Raw genomic sequence first — 15,065 nt, forward strand, 5'->3', positions numbered from 1 at the left:
CCATAAGTTTGTTCTCTAAGTCTGTGAGTCTCTTTCTGTTTTGTAAATAAGTTGATTTGTATCATTTTTTAAAGATTCCATGCATAAGTGATATCATATGCTATTTGTCTTCTCTTTGTCTCTCTGACTTACTTCACTTAGTATGATAATCTCTAGGTCTATCCATGTGCTGCAGATAGCATTATTTCATTCTTTTTTATGGCTAATATTCCATTGTATATATGTACCACAACTTCTTTATCCATTCATCTGTCGATGGGCATTTAGGTTGTTTCCATGTCTTGGCTATTGTAAATTGTGCTGCAGTGAACATTGGGGTGCCTGTATATTTTGAAGTATGGTTTTCTCCACATATATGCCCAGAAGTGAGATTGTCGCATCATATGGTAGCTCTATTTTTAGTTTTTAAAGGAACCTCTGTACTGTTCTCCACCATGGGTGCACCAATTTACATCCTCACCTACAGTGTAGGAGGGTTCCCTTTTATCCACACCCTCTCCAGCATTTATTGTTTGTAGACTTTTTGATGATGGCCATACTGACCAGTGTGAGGTGATACTTCATTGTAATTTTGATTTGCATTTATCTAATAATTAGTGATGTTGAGCATCTTTTCATGTGCTTTTTGGCCATCTGTATGTCTTCTTTGGAGAAATGTCTATTTAGATCTTCTGCCCTTTTTCTGATTAGGTTGTTTGTTTTTTGGTTTTTGGGGTTTTTTTGATATTGAGCTGCATGTTTGTATATTTTGGAGATTAATTCCTTGTCAGCTGCATTGTTTGCAAATATTTTCTCCCATTCTGTGGGTTTTCTTTTCTTTTTGTTTATGGTTTCCTTTGCTGTGCAAAAGTTTTTAAGTTTAATTAGGTCCCATTTGTTTATTTTTGTTTTTATTTTCATTACTCTAGGAAGTGGATCCAAAAAAAAATTGCTGCGATTTATGTCAAAAAGTGTCCTATGTTTTCCTCTAAGAGTTTTATAGTATCCGGTCTTACATTTAAGTCTTTAATCCATTTTGAGTTTATTTTTGTGTATGGTGTTAGGGAATGTTCTAGTTTCCTTCTTTTACATGTAGCTGTCCAGTTTTCCCAGCGCCACTTATTAAAGACACTGTGTTTTCTCTATTGTATATTCTTGCCTCCTTTGATGTAGATTAATTAACTGTAGGTGTGTGGGTTTATTTCTGGGCTTTCTATCCTGTTCTATTGATCTGTAAGTCTGTCTTTGTGCCAGTACCATACTGTTTTGATTACTGTAGCTTTATTGTATAGTCTGAAGTCAGGGAGCCTGATTCCTCCAGCTCCATTTTTCTTTCTCAAGATTGCTTTGGCTATTTGGGATCTTTTTTGTTTCCATAAAAATTTTAAGATTTTTTTGTTTTAGATCTGCAAAAAATGCCATTGGTAATTTGATAGGCATTGCATTGAATCTGTAGATTACCTTGGGTAGTACAGTCATTTTGATGATATTGATTCTTCCAATCCAAGAATATGGTATATCTTTCCATGTGTTTGTGTCATCTTCGATTTCTTTCATCAGTGTCTTATAGTTTTCAGAGTACAGGTCTTTGGCCTCCTTAGGTAGGCTTATTCCTGGGTATTTTATTCTTTTTGATGTGATGGTAAATGGGATTATTTCCTTAAATTCTCTTTTTGATCTTTCGTTGTTATTGTATAGAAATGCAACAGATTTCTGTACATTAATTTTGTATCCTGCAACTTTACTGAATTCATTGGTGAGCTCTAGTAGTTTTCTGATAACATCTTTAGGATTTTCTATGTATAGGATTTTCTATTTATATGTATCATGTCATTTGCAAACAGTGACAATTTTACTTCTTTTCTGATTTGGATTCCTTTTATTTCTTTTTCTTCTCTGATTGCTGTGGCTAGGACTTCCAAAACTATTTTGAATGAAAGTAGAGCGAGTGGCATCCTTGGCTTGTTCCTGATCTTAGAGTAAATGCTTTCAGTTTTTCACCATTAAGTATGATGTTAGCTGTGGGTTTGTCATATATGACTTTTATTATGTTGAGGTACATTCCCTCTATGCCCACTTTCTGGAGAGGTTTTTTTTTTTATCATAAATGGGTGTTGAATTTTGTCAAAAGCTTCTTCTGCATCCATTGAGATTATCATATGGTTTTTATTCTTCAATTTGTTAATATGCTGTAACGCACTGATTGATTTGCGTATGTTGAAAAACCCTTGCATCCCTGAGTTAAATCCCACTTGATCATGGTGTATGATCCTTTTAATGTATTGTTGGATTCGATTTGCTAGTATTTTTTTGAGGATTTTTGCGTCTATGTTCATCAGTGTTATTGGCCTGTAATTTTCTTTTCTTGTGGTATCTTTGTCTGGTTTTGGTATCAGGGTGATGGTGGCCTTATAGAATGAGTTTGAGAATGTTACTTCCTCTGCAATTTTTTGAAATAGTTTCAGAAGGATAGGTGTTAACTTTTCTCTAAATGTTTGATAGAATTCACCTGTGAAGCCATCTGGTCCTGGGCTTTTGTTCATTAGGAGTTTTTAAATCACAATTTCAATTTCAGTGCTTGTGATTAGTCTGTTTATATTTTCTATTTCTTCCTGGTTCAGTTTTGGAAGACTGTACCTTTCTAAGAATTTGTCCGTTTCTTCTAGGTTGTCCATTTTATTGGCATATAGTTGCTTGTGTTTTTGTAGTGTCCATTGTAACTTCTCCCTTTTCATTTCTAATTTTATTGATTTTAGCTCTCTCCCTTTTTTTCTTAATGAGTCTGGCTAAATTTTGTTTATCTTTTCAAAGAACCAGCTTTTGATTCCATTGATCTTTTCTATTGTTTTCTTCATCTCTATTTCATTTATTTGTGTTCTGATCTTTAGGATTTCCTTCCTTCTACTAACTGGGTTTTGTTTGTTCTTCTTTCTCTAACTGCTTTAGGTGTAAGTTTAGGTTGTTTATTTCAGACTTTTCTTGTTTCCTGAAGTAAGATTGTATTGCTGTAAACTTCCCTCTTAGAATTGATTTTGCTGCATCCCATAGATTTTGGATAGTTGTGTTTTCATTTTCATTTGTCTCTAGGTATTTTTTTATTTCTTCGACTTATTTAGTGATCCATTGGTTGTTTAGTAGCATATTGTTTAGCCTCCACGTGTTTGTGGTTTTTACAGTTTTTTTCTTGTAGTTGATTTCTAATCTCATAGTGTTGTGATTGGAAAAGATGCTTGATATGATTTCAGTTTTCTTAAATTTAGTGAGGCTTGCTTTATGGCCCAGCATGTGATCTATCCTGGAGAATGTTCCATATGCATTTGAAAAGAATGTGTGTTCTGCTGCTTTTGGATGGAATGCTCTATAAATATCAATTAAGTCCATCTGGTCTAATGTGTTATTTAAGGCCTGTTTCCTTATTGATTTTCTGTCTGGATGATCTGTCCATTGATGTAAGTGGGGTGTTAAAGTCCCCCAGTATTACTGTGTTACTGTCAATTTCTCCTTTTACGGCTGTTAGCATTTGCCTTATATGTTGAGGTGCTCCTTTGTTGGGTGCATATATATTTACAATTGTTATATCTTCCTTTTGGATTCCTCATTATGTAGTGTCCTTCTTTGTGTCTTGTAACAGTCTTTATTTTAAAGTCTGTATGTCTGATATGAGTATTGCTACTCCTGCTTTCTTTTGATTTTCATTCTCATGGAATACATTTTTTCCACGCTCTCACTTCCAGTCTGTATGTGTCCCTAGATCTGAAGTGGGTCTCTTGTGAACAGCATATATATGGGTCTTGTTTCTGTATCCATTCAGCCAGTCTATGTCTTTTGGTTGGAGCATTTAATCCATTTACATTTGAGCTAATTACCAATATGTATATTCTTACTGCCATTTTGTTAACTGTTTTGGATTTGTTTTTGTAGGTCTTTTTTCTTCCCTTCCTCTTTTGTTCTCTCCTCCTGTGATTTGATGACTGTCTTTAGTGTTGTGTTTGGATTCCTTTTTCTTTTTTGTCTATCTATTGTAGACTTTTGGTTTGCAGTTATCATGAGGTTTTGATATAGCAGTCTATATATATTCAAGATTAAGTTGCTGGTCTCTTCATTTCAAATGCATTTCCAATATCTTACATTTGTACTCTCCGGCTGGTTTTGATATCATATTTGTGTGTGGATGATTTCCTACCTTTACTGTATGTTTGCCTTTACCAGTGAGCTTTCCCGTTTGTAATTTTGTTTCTAGTTGTAGGCTTTTCTTTTCTGCCTATAGAAGTTCCTTTAGCATTTGTTGTGAAGCTGATTTGGTGGTGCTGAGTTCTCTTAGCTTTTCCTTGTCTGTAAAGCTTTTGATTTATTCATCAAATTTGAATGAGAGCCTTGCTAGGTAGAGTATTCTTGGTTGTAGGTTTTTCCCTTTTATCACTTTAAATATATTGTGCCACTCCCTTCTGGCCTGCAGAGTTTCTGCTGAAAAATCAGCTGATAACATTATGGGGATTCCCTTGTATGTTATTTGTTGCATTTCCCTTCTTGCTTGTAATATTTTGTTTGTCTTTAAATTTTGTCCATTTGATTAATATGTGCCTCAGCATGTTCCTCTTTGGGTTTATCCTGTATGGGACTCTGTGCTTCCTGGATTTGGGTGACTGTTTCCTTTCCCATGTTAGGGAAGTTTACAGCTATTATCTCTTTAAATATTTTCTCAGGCCCTTTCTCTCTCTATTCTCCTGGGACCCTTACAATGTGAATGTTGGTATATTTAATGTTGTCCCAGAGGTATCTTAAACAGTCCTCATTTCTTTTCATTCTTTTTTTCTTTATTCTCTTTTGTGGCAGTGATTTCCACCATTCTGTCTTCCAGCTCGCTTCCATTCTTCTGCTTCATTTATTCTGCTATCGATTCCTTCTAGTGTATTTTTTCGTTTCAGTTATTTTATTGTTCAACTCTGTTTTTTATATCTTCTAGCTCTTTGTTAAACATTTCTTCTATCTTCTCAGTCGGTGCCTCCATTCTTTTTCCGTGATTTTGGATCATCTTTACTATCATTACTCTGAATTCTTTTTTGGGTAGGTTGCCTATCTCCATTTCACTTAGTTGTTCTTCTGGGGGGTTATCTTGTTATTTCCTCTGGAACAATATTCCTCTGCCACCTCTTTTTGTCTCACTTTCTGTGTTTGCAGTCCCACAGGCTGCAGGACTGTAGTTCCTCTTGCTTCTGGTGTCTGTCCCCTGGTGGGTGAGGCTGGTCTTAGAGGCTTGTTCAGGATCCCTTGTGGGAGGGACTGGTGCCTGCCCACTGGTGGGTGGAGCTGGGTCTTTTGCCTCTGGTGGGCAGGGCCATATCAAGGGGTGTGTTTAGAGGTGGCTACAGGCTCAGGAAGGCTTTAAGCAGCCTGTCTGCTGATGGGTGGGGCTATGTTCCTGCCCTGTTGGTTGTTTGGCCTGAGGCATCCCAGCACTGGAGCCAAAGGGCTGATGGTTGGGGCCAGGTCTCAGTGCCAAAGTGGTGACCTCCAGGACAGCTCACGACGATGAGTATGCCCCAGAACCTCCGCCACCAGTGTCCTTGTCCCCAAGTGAGTTACAGTGGCTACAGCTGCCTCCCACCTCCCCAGGAGACCCTCCAAGACCAGCAGGTAGGTCTGGTCCAGGATCCTATGAAGTCACTGCTTTTTCCCCTGGGTCCTGGTGCACACAAGACCTTGTGTGTATCCTCCAAGAGTGGCATTTCTGTTATCCCCAGTCCTGTGGAGTTCCTGCGATCAAGTCCCACTGGCCTTCAAAGCCAAATGCTCTGGGGTCTCCTCATCCTGATGCCAGAGCCCCAGACTGGGGAGCCTGACTTGGGGCTCAGAACTCTCACTCCTGTGGGAGAACCTCTGCAATATAATTATTTTCCAGTTTGTGGGTTGCCTACCTGGCGGGTATGGGGTTTGATTGTATCACGAATGCGCCCCTCCTACTCTCTCGTTGTGGCTTCTTGTCTTTGGAAGTAGAATATCTTTTTTGGTAGGTTCTAGTCCTTTTTTGTCTATGATTGTTCAGCAGTTAGTTGTGATTTTGGTGTTTTCGTGAGAGGCGGTGAGCTCAGGTCCTTCTACTCTGCCATCCTGTCCTTGCCCCTGGGATCTGCTTTTCTGATTCTTCTTGCCTTCTAGTAAATGCTGACCCCTGGCTGGACTGTAGCTTCATACAAGCAGAGGCCAGATAAGTCACCTTCCCGTGTCCCTAGCACATGGATGGTAGAGGTTCCCTGAATGTATCAAATGAATGGGATCCAGGACTAGTCACAGGTCAGTGACATCTTGATCAAAACGTTTCCTGAAAAAGTATGTTTGTTAAACATGCAAGGCTCTGCCTGCAGCTCAAAGAAGTCCCAGATCTCCTCCAGGCTGCACGGCTTCCAAAGCTGGTGGCTCCAGCTTCCTGACCCCAGACTCAGAACCACACTCCTCACCCTGAGCCAGGCCTCCAGGCTTCAGAGAGCCAACATCTCACTCTCTGGGGTGGAAGGCAGCCTCCTGTGCTCATGCTTCATGTCCCCTGGGCAGTGTGGGCTGGGACTCATTTCTAACAAACATAACACGTTAATGTTGACAGCGACGCCTGTGTGAAGGCATCTGCTCACAGACAGAATCAGTGAGCTCCGTATGGACGCAACACAGAAAATTTTAACAGATTCAGAGTGATGTACCAGTATCTTCAAAGGAGAATTTCAATTGAATTTTTCATAATTTATATTTCCTTATATCACAACATTTTTAATTAGGAAAAGCAAATTAAAACCCACTCAAAAATCAGACAAAAATCATGTTTTCCTTTTAATTGACACTGTTTCCTCTGTCAGGTGCTACTTTGGTAATGATTAGGTCCCCACCTCTCAAGACCGTTGCATCTGAACAGGCTGAGACAGAGCCAGTGTGCACACAGGCCCCAAAGCAGGGCTTCTGGGGTAACAAGAAGAGAAAAAAACAGCCTTTCTCTTCACTTACAAAGGGGGTCACTCAGAGGGTCCAAAGCTCTGTTTTCCAAACGTAGAAAACCTGGAGCTCAATGCAAACTGGAAACCAAAATATATCAGAAATGAAGCATAGTGCTTCGTCAAATACTCAAGGTCTGATCATCCCACCTCTTCTATAAGGAATACCACCCCCCAGCATTTTTAAAGGAAGATGTTTGTTTCTATTTCACTTTCCAACTGGGTATAAAATCTACTAAAAGGGATACAATGAATCAGAATAAATCAGCTCACTCACAAGAGACACTCCCAGATAAAGATTTTTGGTTGCTGAGATTATTCAGAACATTATTTCAAAATGGCAAAATTCAGGACAATCTGAGAATTCAAAAGTGGCAGCTAGGGCTTCCCTGGTGGCAGTGGTTGAGAGTCCGCCTGCCGATGCAGGGGACACGGGTTTGTGCGCTGGTCCGGGAAGATCCCACACGCCGCGGAGCGGCTGGGCCCGTGAGCCATGGCCGCTGAGCCTGCACGTCCGGAGCCTGTGCTCCGCAACGGGAGAGGCCACAACAGTGAGAGGCCCGCCTACCGGAAAAAAAAAAAAAGTGGCAGCTACATTCACTGACAGGTTATGTGAGACACACATACATACAACCCATATTTCAGTGTACATGTCAAGGGGCCAAGACCCCTGATCAACTCAATAAGTTATTTTGTACATTACAGTGCACAGAACTACAGAGGGAGAGATACTTTCTTGGAGAGGTTCATCCTCTCTGAAGGAGGCTGGAGCCCAGTGCCCAGGGCCCTCATTAGCTAGACCCCTCCTCTTCTTTGGTTGTGGTGGCTTCAGAGACAGCCGTTTCCTCTAATTGATCCGCTGGCTTCTCCTCCTCCTCCTGGGGATAGAGGTCCGGGTACTTCTGCATGCACTCCTGCATGGCCCGGAACTGGTCTATACAGTCCGACCCCTTGACATCCTCTGTGCTGTAGTGGAAGCAGGAAAAGGCCGCCTTGAACTGTTCCCCACACGGGCCGCTGGCCATGCCCCCCAGGCACGGGCAGTTCCAGTTGATGTCTCCGTTGGGCAGGATCAGTCCTGGGACAGGAAGGTGAGCAAGGAAGTGTGAGAGCTGCTGCCTGAGGTTTCAGAAAAAGCAAAACCAAGACCAGCCCTCATAGGCATAACGGTAACATGAACCACTGCCTGGCCAGCACTCACCGGTGGACCTGCCACTCCCTCGGGATGGGGTTCAAATGCCCGGCACAAACCCAGCATTCCCGCCTCAGTCGGAAAGGTCACCATCAAGCGACTCTCTCCGTGTGCAGCACTGCTCTGTGTCCTAAGCCGCCTCCCAGTGCTGTGGCTGTGCCTGTGCTCCAAGAACTACGCAGGGAAACCGTTTAACCCAAAGCGGAAGTAACCGCTCGGATGGTTACTGAGAAGCTGTGAAAGCCCAAACACTTGAAGGAGTCAAGGTGCTGGTCTCCTCCTTTCACACAGATGGTCAGGACCCCCTGCGCCACGGACCTTCTCCTCAAGCCCCTCCCGCTCCTCAGCTGCTCTCAGCTCAGCACAGTGTGAGGACTGGTAAAAGCGAGGCTGGAAGATGTCCAAGGCATGGTGGGCAGGAAAAAGCGAGTGACGTGCCAGAGCACTGCACTCCGTTCTTGTAAAAACGGAAAACCATTCAAGAACTCAGAAGAAAGAGAGGTAGAAGAAAGAAGAAACTCTTAGGTTCAGCCTGATGGCCAGGGAAGTGCGTGGGAACGAGGACTGGCAAGCACACAGCCCCTCACACCTGACGGAGCTGCGCTCAGTGTCCCAGCAGCAGTGGTGTCCAAGGCAGACACCTGGAAACCCAGCCGCGGCCAGGGACGTTGGACTCCCACCCCCGCCCGGCACTCACCGTGCTCCTCGTAAGGATCATTGGGGTCATCGGCCACCAGCTCCGCACTGCTTGGAGTTTCATGGTCTTCTTTGGTCACAAATATGATTCGATCCTTCCCTAGTGTTTGGAGAACAGAGGGAGAAATGTTTCACCCAGGAGCTGTGAATCAGTCCTAAACCCAAGCAGCCACGAAAACCTTGTTTGAAGACTGTCCCATTTGGAACCCCGAAGTGAGTTTAGTGGTGCTCCCCAGGCTGGGGACTCGCTCACTGCTGACTCTGGGGGAAGGTCTAGCAGCCGCTTGTGCATCATGTGCCTGTGACCGGACTGGGGAGGAGGAAGACGGCTCCTGCTGGAGCCATGTGCATCCTCGGGTGGGAGACGAGACGCCCCAAGCCATCAAATGCAGCTGTTTTCAGTCCCCAAGTCTGCTGAAATCTAACAAACGGGTCTTCTTCCTCTGCTCAGAACTCTGATGAGCTCTGACGGCTCTGTCACTTCCCGTCCCTGTGAGCACCTGGTCCACTTGCTCCAGGCCCCTCGGGACCTGCCAGCAGGTGCCTTCAGATAATATTTCACCTATCGGGCTCCTCCGGAAGAGGCTTGGGAAAAGCACAAGGGTGACAGTAAGCACCAGAGAGACGTGCCAGTGAGGACAGCAGAGGGGACAGACGGAAGGTACTTGGTGATTACACCCTCCCCACAGCTGTACAGGGTCCCCCAGGAGGGGTGACAGTAATGGCAGCTGACCCTCGGCACGCTCAGGACCACGGCCGGCTCAGAACACCTGAGGGTTCTGCTCCAACACCTCCCATTCTATCTCAGAGAAGGTGGCTTGTCCCAGGTGGCCCGGGAAAGGACTGGGGCTGGGCAGCCAGGGCATGTTGAAGAACCTAAAGACCTTGGTAATTCTGGCCAGTGTTCAGAACACTTGAAAGCAGCCTGCAAAAGTGCTGCGTGCTAAGCAAAATAAATAAGCGGACACAATTGCTCAGCTCAGCTCTGACAGTTTTGTTTACCAAGATCTCAGCCAGGCCCAGCTGAATGGGGAGGCCGGTCTCAGGCCAAGGCAAGGCGTCCAAGCTTGCTGGGTACGGGAGGCACCTGTGGGGCTTATGAGGCCCAGAGGCCCAGCCTCACAGAACAGAAGCTGAATCAAGCTCTTTGCACGTCCACACCACTGATGGGCTCCCAAGTGACTGATGCACAACCCCACCCAGAATGTTCCAGGTCCCTCCCACAGGCCGAGTCCTCCCAGGCACTTTCCTGGACATCCCCCAGAGAGATTGGTTACACTGGATCGAAGGATGTGATACTGTCATTTAGAATAAGAAATATATATTTTGCCTTTGACCCCATTCTTAGCACAGAGTTCCTAAAATTTCAGTTTCCCAAGTGATGAGAGCATAAAGGTCTTTTTGTTATGTTAATAGGATGACTTGGGGGAGCCTGAGGATGGGGGCTGGTTGCCAGGAGTAATAGCCCTGGGATTAGAGGGTTGGAGCTTTCAGTCTCACCACCCCCTCCCCACACCCCACCCTGGGGAAGGGAGAGGAGCTGGAGGCTGAATCAGCTGCCAGTGGCCGATGATTTAATCAATCATGCCTATGTAATGAAGCCTCCGCAAAAGCCCAAGCGGACAGGTGAACACGTGGAGGTTCCGGAAGAGAGGGCATAGAGGCTCCGCCCCTTCCCCACACCTTGCCTTGTGCGTCTCTTCCATCCAGCTGTTCCTGAGTTATATCTTTTTATAACATAATATTCTATCCTTTTATAATAATCCAGCAATCTAGTAAGTAAACTGTTTCTCTGAGTTCTGTGAGCTGCTCTAGCAAATTAATCCAATGCTAGGAGGAGGTCGTGGGAACCTCTGATCTACAGCCAGTGGTTAAGAAGAACAGATGACAACCTGGACTTGTGATTGGCACCTGCAGTTGGGGCTGGGGGGAGGGGTGTTGCAGGACTGAGCCCTTAAACTGTGGGATCTGACACCATCTCCAGGTAAACAGTGACAGATTGAGCTGAATTGGAGGACATACTGCTGGTGTCAGAGAATTGCTTGATGTGGAGGAAATAGCCACACACTGGAATTGGAATCAGAATCGTTAACGGCAGAACATAACTGCATCTTTTACACGCTTGGGCCCTACTCGATGAGTTTCCCCACCTGTTGCTCATCTAATTCTTATACCAACACTGTGAGGTGGGTATTACTAACCTCCTTTTTACAGAGAGAGGAAACGGGAGGCCCAGAGAAGGTAGGAAACCAGACTGAAGGCACATAGTACGTGAAGGCAGAGCAGGAACACAAACTCTGGTCTGAAAGATTGCGAGTGTGTCACCCTGTCCACTGCACACCTGTCCCAGCAGGAATGTCTGAGACTGGACACAGGACTGACAAAAGGACAGTGTTCACCGATCTCCGAGTCCCAACTGTGAAAAAAGAACTCATCATGACTGCCAACTAGTGGGGTAACCAGCTAGACTGGAAGTCTCATTACATTTCTCTGGAGAAAATATAAAAATGCTTGTTTTCACTTCCAAGATAACCTTAAAAAGTCGATACAAGCATATTCAGAAGGATGTGGATAACCACCTTACGCCCTCTTAGAGTTCCAAGTCAAGATTTTCATGATCACGGCCGATGGGAGAAAAGGCCTGGGGTGGACTTAACTCCCAGCCAAGGAGGGCCAGCGACTTCCTGGTCTCCACAGCAAAGGCTCCTCAGTCAGAGACTGGCCTTGGACGACCTTGGCCATCAGACGGTGGCACAGGGACACTAACCTCAAGGACCCACCACTGGCACAGAAGCACATTCTCCATGCAAGGGGCAATTCAGTCAAATATCATCTACGAGACTGAATTAATGTTGTAAACTGAATGCTGTGAGAATTCAATCCACTCATCTGTCTGGCTTTAGAGTCACTGAAGCCCACGGGCACATGTTTATAAGAGCAGGTTCCTTAGACGTTTACATGACAGTAATAAAAGAAAAATTTAAAAATCAACACAAAAATATATTTCTCAAATTCAGGAAGCAGGGATTCCCTGATGCTGGACTCACTACAGGAGAATCAACCTTTTAAAACAACCTAATAAGGACTTCACCCTCATGACTTAAGCTCCTTTCAAAGGCCCCACCGACTAATACCATTCACCCTTGGGGTTTGGATTTCAGCATATGAATTTTGGGGGGACACATTCATATCGTAGCAGTGGGAAAATAAGGAGCACATTCAGATACCCTCACAGCCTCCCTCTCCCCGACTTCACACCTCCTGCTCAGATGCCACCTTCCTTCATCACTCCCCATCACCCTTAACCTGCTTTTTCTCACCTAACAATTATGTATTTGTTTACCACCTGTCTCCCCCACTGAAATGTCAGCTCCTCAGGGGCAAGGATTTGTCTATTCCATTCACTGCAGTATCATCGGAGCCTAGAACAGTGCCCAAGACATAGTGGGTAATCAGTATTTGTTGAAAAAGTGAATGGAGGAATGAACTTGAATTCAGATATGAAGACCCCAGACCCAGCAGAGGGCGGAAGACAGAACGGCTATCACTATGAAGTAGGTTAGAGAAAAAAAAAAACCTTGGATGGGTGGTCTCATTCCCCCTAGAACACACGTGGGTCTTTACACAGCAGAATCTCTTGGTACATCCAACCCAGAAGGGGCGCCCGCCACCTCCACCATGCCACAAGGGCAGACCACCCACCTGTGCCCACTGCCATGTGATCAGTGGCCGGCATATCACAGGTACTCAATAAACGTTTGTTGACACAAGAGGAGAGAACACGGTCAGCATTAGAAAAGGAGGAACAAAGACAGGAACAGTGTGGCCCTGGGCCAGGGAGCGAGCCTGAGTCCACGCTGCCCAACACCTTGAACGCCCAGCTAAGGCCTTTAACCCCAAGGCTGGGGGGCGGACCCCTGAAGTAAATGTGCACAGGCAAGTGATTGACTCAGAACAGAAGGCAGCCATGTGTATGGGTTCACTGGGTATAAAGGTGCCTGGGACATGGCCCATAATGCTCCCAGCTTGCTGCAAGAACATAGACAGGAAGGAAAATGACAAAAATAAACCAGGTAATTTCAAAGAGTTTAGGATGTGAAAGACACAAAGGCCCAGAGAAGACCTCACTGAGGTGACATATGAGCTGAATCTTAAAGGATGAGGAGGTAGCCATGGGAAGAACTGGAAGAAGGTACACCAGGCAAAGGGAAGGGCCAGAGGCCAGTGCGGCTGGTCCGTGATGGGTGGTTAGAGGCTAGCAGGAGCCAGATCAGGCAAGGGGCTCACTCACATCAGCCTTAATCTGGAAGGAGTTTGGGATCGTTTCTCTAAGTCCCATGGGAAGCATAAAGAATCGGTGGGTAGAAAAACAAGAAGTTGGGGCCTTAGGGGACAGTGGCATGGATAAGATAAAAACTAGGGAAGGCCTAAAGTGAGTGCTTTTAATTCTCATTCCCAAACTAAGAGAGAGATCTTTGACCCAGGAAAAGATAGGGATCTAAACACCTGCCTCTGCTTCCCAGAGAACCTGCAACCCCTAGAAACCCTCAAGAATGAGGATTATAGCTTCATTATACCCAAAAGGTTAAAAAAAATTTGCTAAATGAAGAAGTAAATTAGACTTAGAAGAAGGAAATTAAAAACGAGACTTGCTGTCTAACAAAGTGGTGAGGGCAGAGGACTTTTGCTCATGGCAGAGTTAAATATCAATCAATGGAAGCTACTCATTAGAGACATCAGTGAGTATTACAGCTTTATGAGCCTGGGAAGGAGATTTCCAGGAGCAGAATTGGGTACTGGGAAAAGGCTTAGCATTTTAGACTGAGCTGTTCTCCTAACTGAAGCATGACCTTGGGTGGGTCACTTCCATCTCTGGGAATTAAGATTCCCTTAATTAACTGAGGGAGCTGGACTATTCGCTAAAGGATTTCTGGGTGAGTTCCAACTCTCTCTCTGGAACTTTATAGTCTCAGGTGTCCATCATTCCCCTCACCTGGCACCGAGAAGGTGCTTCATGAATATGCGCGGAATAAATGAAGATCAACTTCTCATTTTACAAGACTGGACACTAGGCCCTGGAGGAGTTGGGTGGCAGCTCAGGGACAGAGCCGGTTAGTGGTTGTGCAGGAAGACCCTTGGACCCGGCCTGGAGACTTCTGAGGTCCCGGGCAGAGGTAACGAGCAGAGAGACAGTAGGCGGGGACCAACTTTGTTTTATTTTGTTTTGTTTTGTTCGCAGGGTGTCTTCTGAGCGCAAGGCTCCCTGGAGTCCACTGGGCACCAGACTGGGCAGTTCTGGAATCAGACCACGGGGCTCCAACCGCAGCTTTGCGACTTGCCGGCCGTGTGGCTTACCCAAGTCACTTCTGGGTCTTGGTTTACTCTCCGGATAAAAGCAGGGCCTGACTTAGGAAGGTCGTCGCGAGATACGCCACACAAAACTCCTGGACCAGGGCCTGATCCGTCCCAGCGGGCGGCACTCCCACCCCCAGCGCAGCGCCCACCGAGGGGCGACTTTCCGGGACAGTTGAAGGCGGTGCAAACGGGAACACGTGGTGTGTGGTGAGCGCCATAGTATCATTATAATTAGTATCAATAAATTACCCGTTACCAGCCGCAGGCAGGGCGCTCTTACCGCCCTGACCCCCAGGCCTAGTTTACGAGCTCCCCCATGTGCTGTTCCCCGCGAGGTCCGGGTTCGAGCCTCACGGTGACCTCGGCCGGCCTCGCTCCCACCCGCGCCTCGGTTTTCTCATCTGAAAACCGGGGATGGCGACCCCGCCGCCGGGCCCAACCCGAGGGTCCCGAGGACTGTCCCCCGCGCCTGCAGTGGGGGCGCGGGGGTCCGGGGGGCTGCACAGACCGCGTGTCCCCTCCAGGCCCTCGTAGGCCGTCTCCACGCAGCCCAATCTCCTACCTTCCTGCCGGCAGTAGGCCATGGTGCAGCCCGGCGCTCCGACTTCGCGGCGACTGTGGCGGCGGCCTCACGCCGTGACCTCTCCGCTGCGGGGCTGGCGGCTTGGAGGCCCGCGTGGGCCCGCCCCCTCCAGGCCTGCCCGCCGCGCGCCTGCCTCGGCGGGTCTAGTCCGGCCCTCTCAGTCGGGAACTACATTTCCCAGCAGGGCGCATGCAGCCCGGACACTCCCCCAGGCAATAGGAACTACATTTCCCAGCATTGCTTGCAGTGCGCAGGCGCATCAGTGAGGTAGGTAGGTGGCAAC

The 15,065-nt window shown here is 46.1% G+C and overlaps 1 protein-coding gene across 1 annotated transcript; it reads right to left on the reverse strand.

Moving 5' to 3' along the window:
* Positions 1-6,696: 6,696 nt before the first annotated feature.
* On the reverse strand, positions 6,697-14,937 carry CHCHD4 (coiled-coil-helix-coiled-coil-helix domain containing 4). Its single transcript, XM_082637116.1, has 3 exons — positions 14,762-14,937; positions 8,846-8,944; positions 6,697-8,034 (listed from the first exon to the last, which is right to left on the reverse strand). The coding sequence occupies exons 1-3, from the start codon at positions 14,781-14,783 to the stop codon at positions 7,748-7,750; spliced, it is 408 nt and encodes a 135-aa protein (XP_082493242.1). The 5' UTR covers positions 14,784-14,937; the 3' UTR covers positions 6,697-7,747.
* Positions 14,938-15,065: the final 128 nt, after the last annotated feature.

This window comes from Mesoplodon mirus, assembly GCF_964341445.2.
Source record: "Mesoplodon mirus genome assembly, chromosome: 12".
Lineage (NCBI taxonomy): Eukaryota > Metazoa > Chordata > Mammalia > Artiodactyla > Ziphiidae > Mesoplodon > Mesoplodon mirus.

What these genes read in the sequence shown, in the direction of transcription:
- CHCHD4 (XM_082637116.1), bottom strand. Translation starts at nt 14,783, where the DNA reads ATGGCCTACTGCCGGCAGGAAG. An exon ending in GGCCTACTGCCGGCAGGAAG is followed by an intron (nt 8,945 to 14,761) that starts GTAGGAGATTGG and finishes TCCAAACACTAG; the next exon opens with GGAAGGATCGAATCATATTT. An exon ending in TGATCCTTACGAGGAGCACG is followed by an intron (nt 8,035 to 8,845) that starts GTGAGTGCCGGG and finishes TTCCTGTCCCAG; the next exon opens with GACTGATCCTGCCCAACGGA.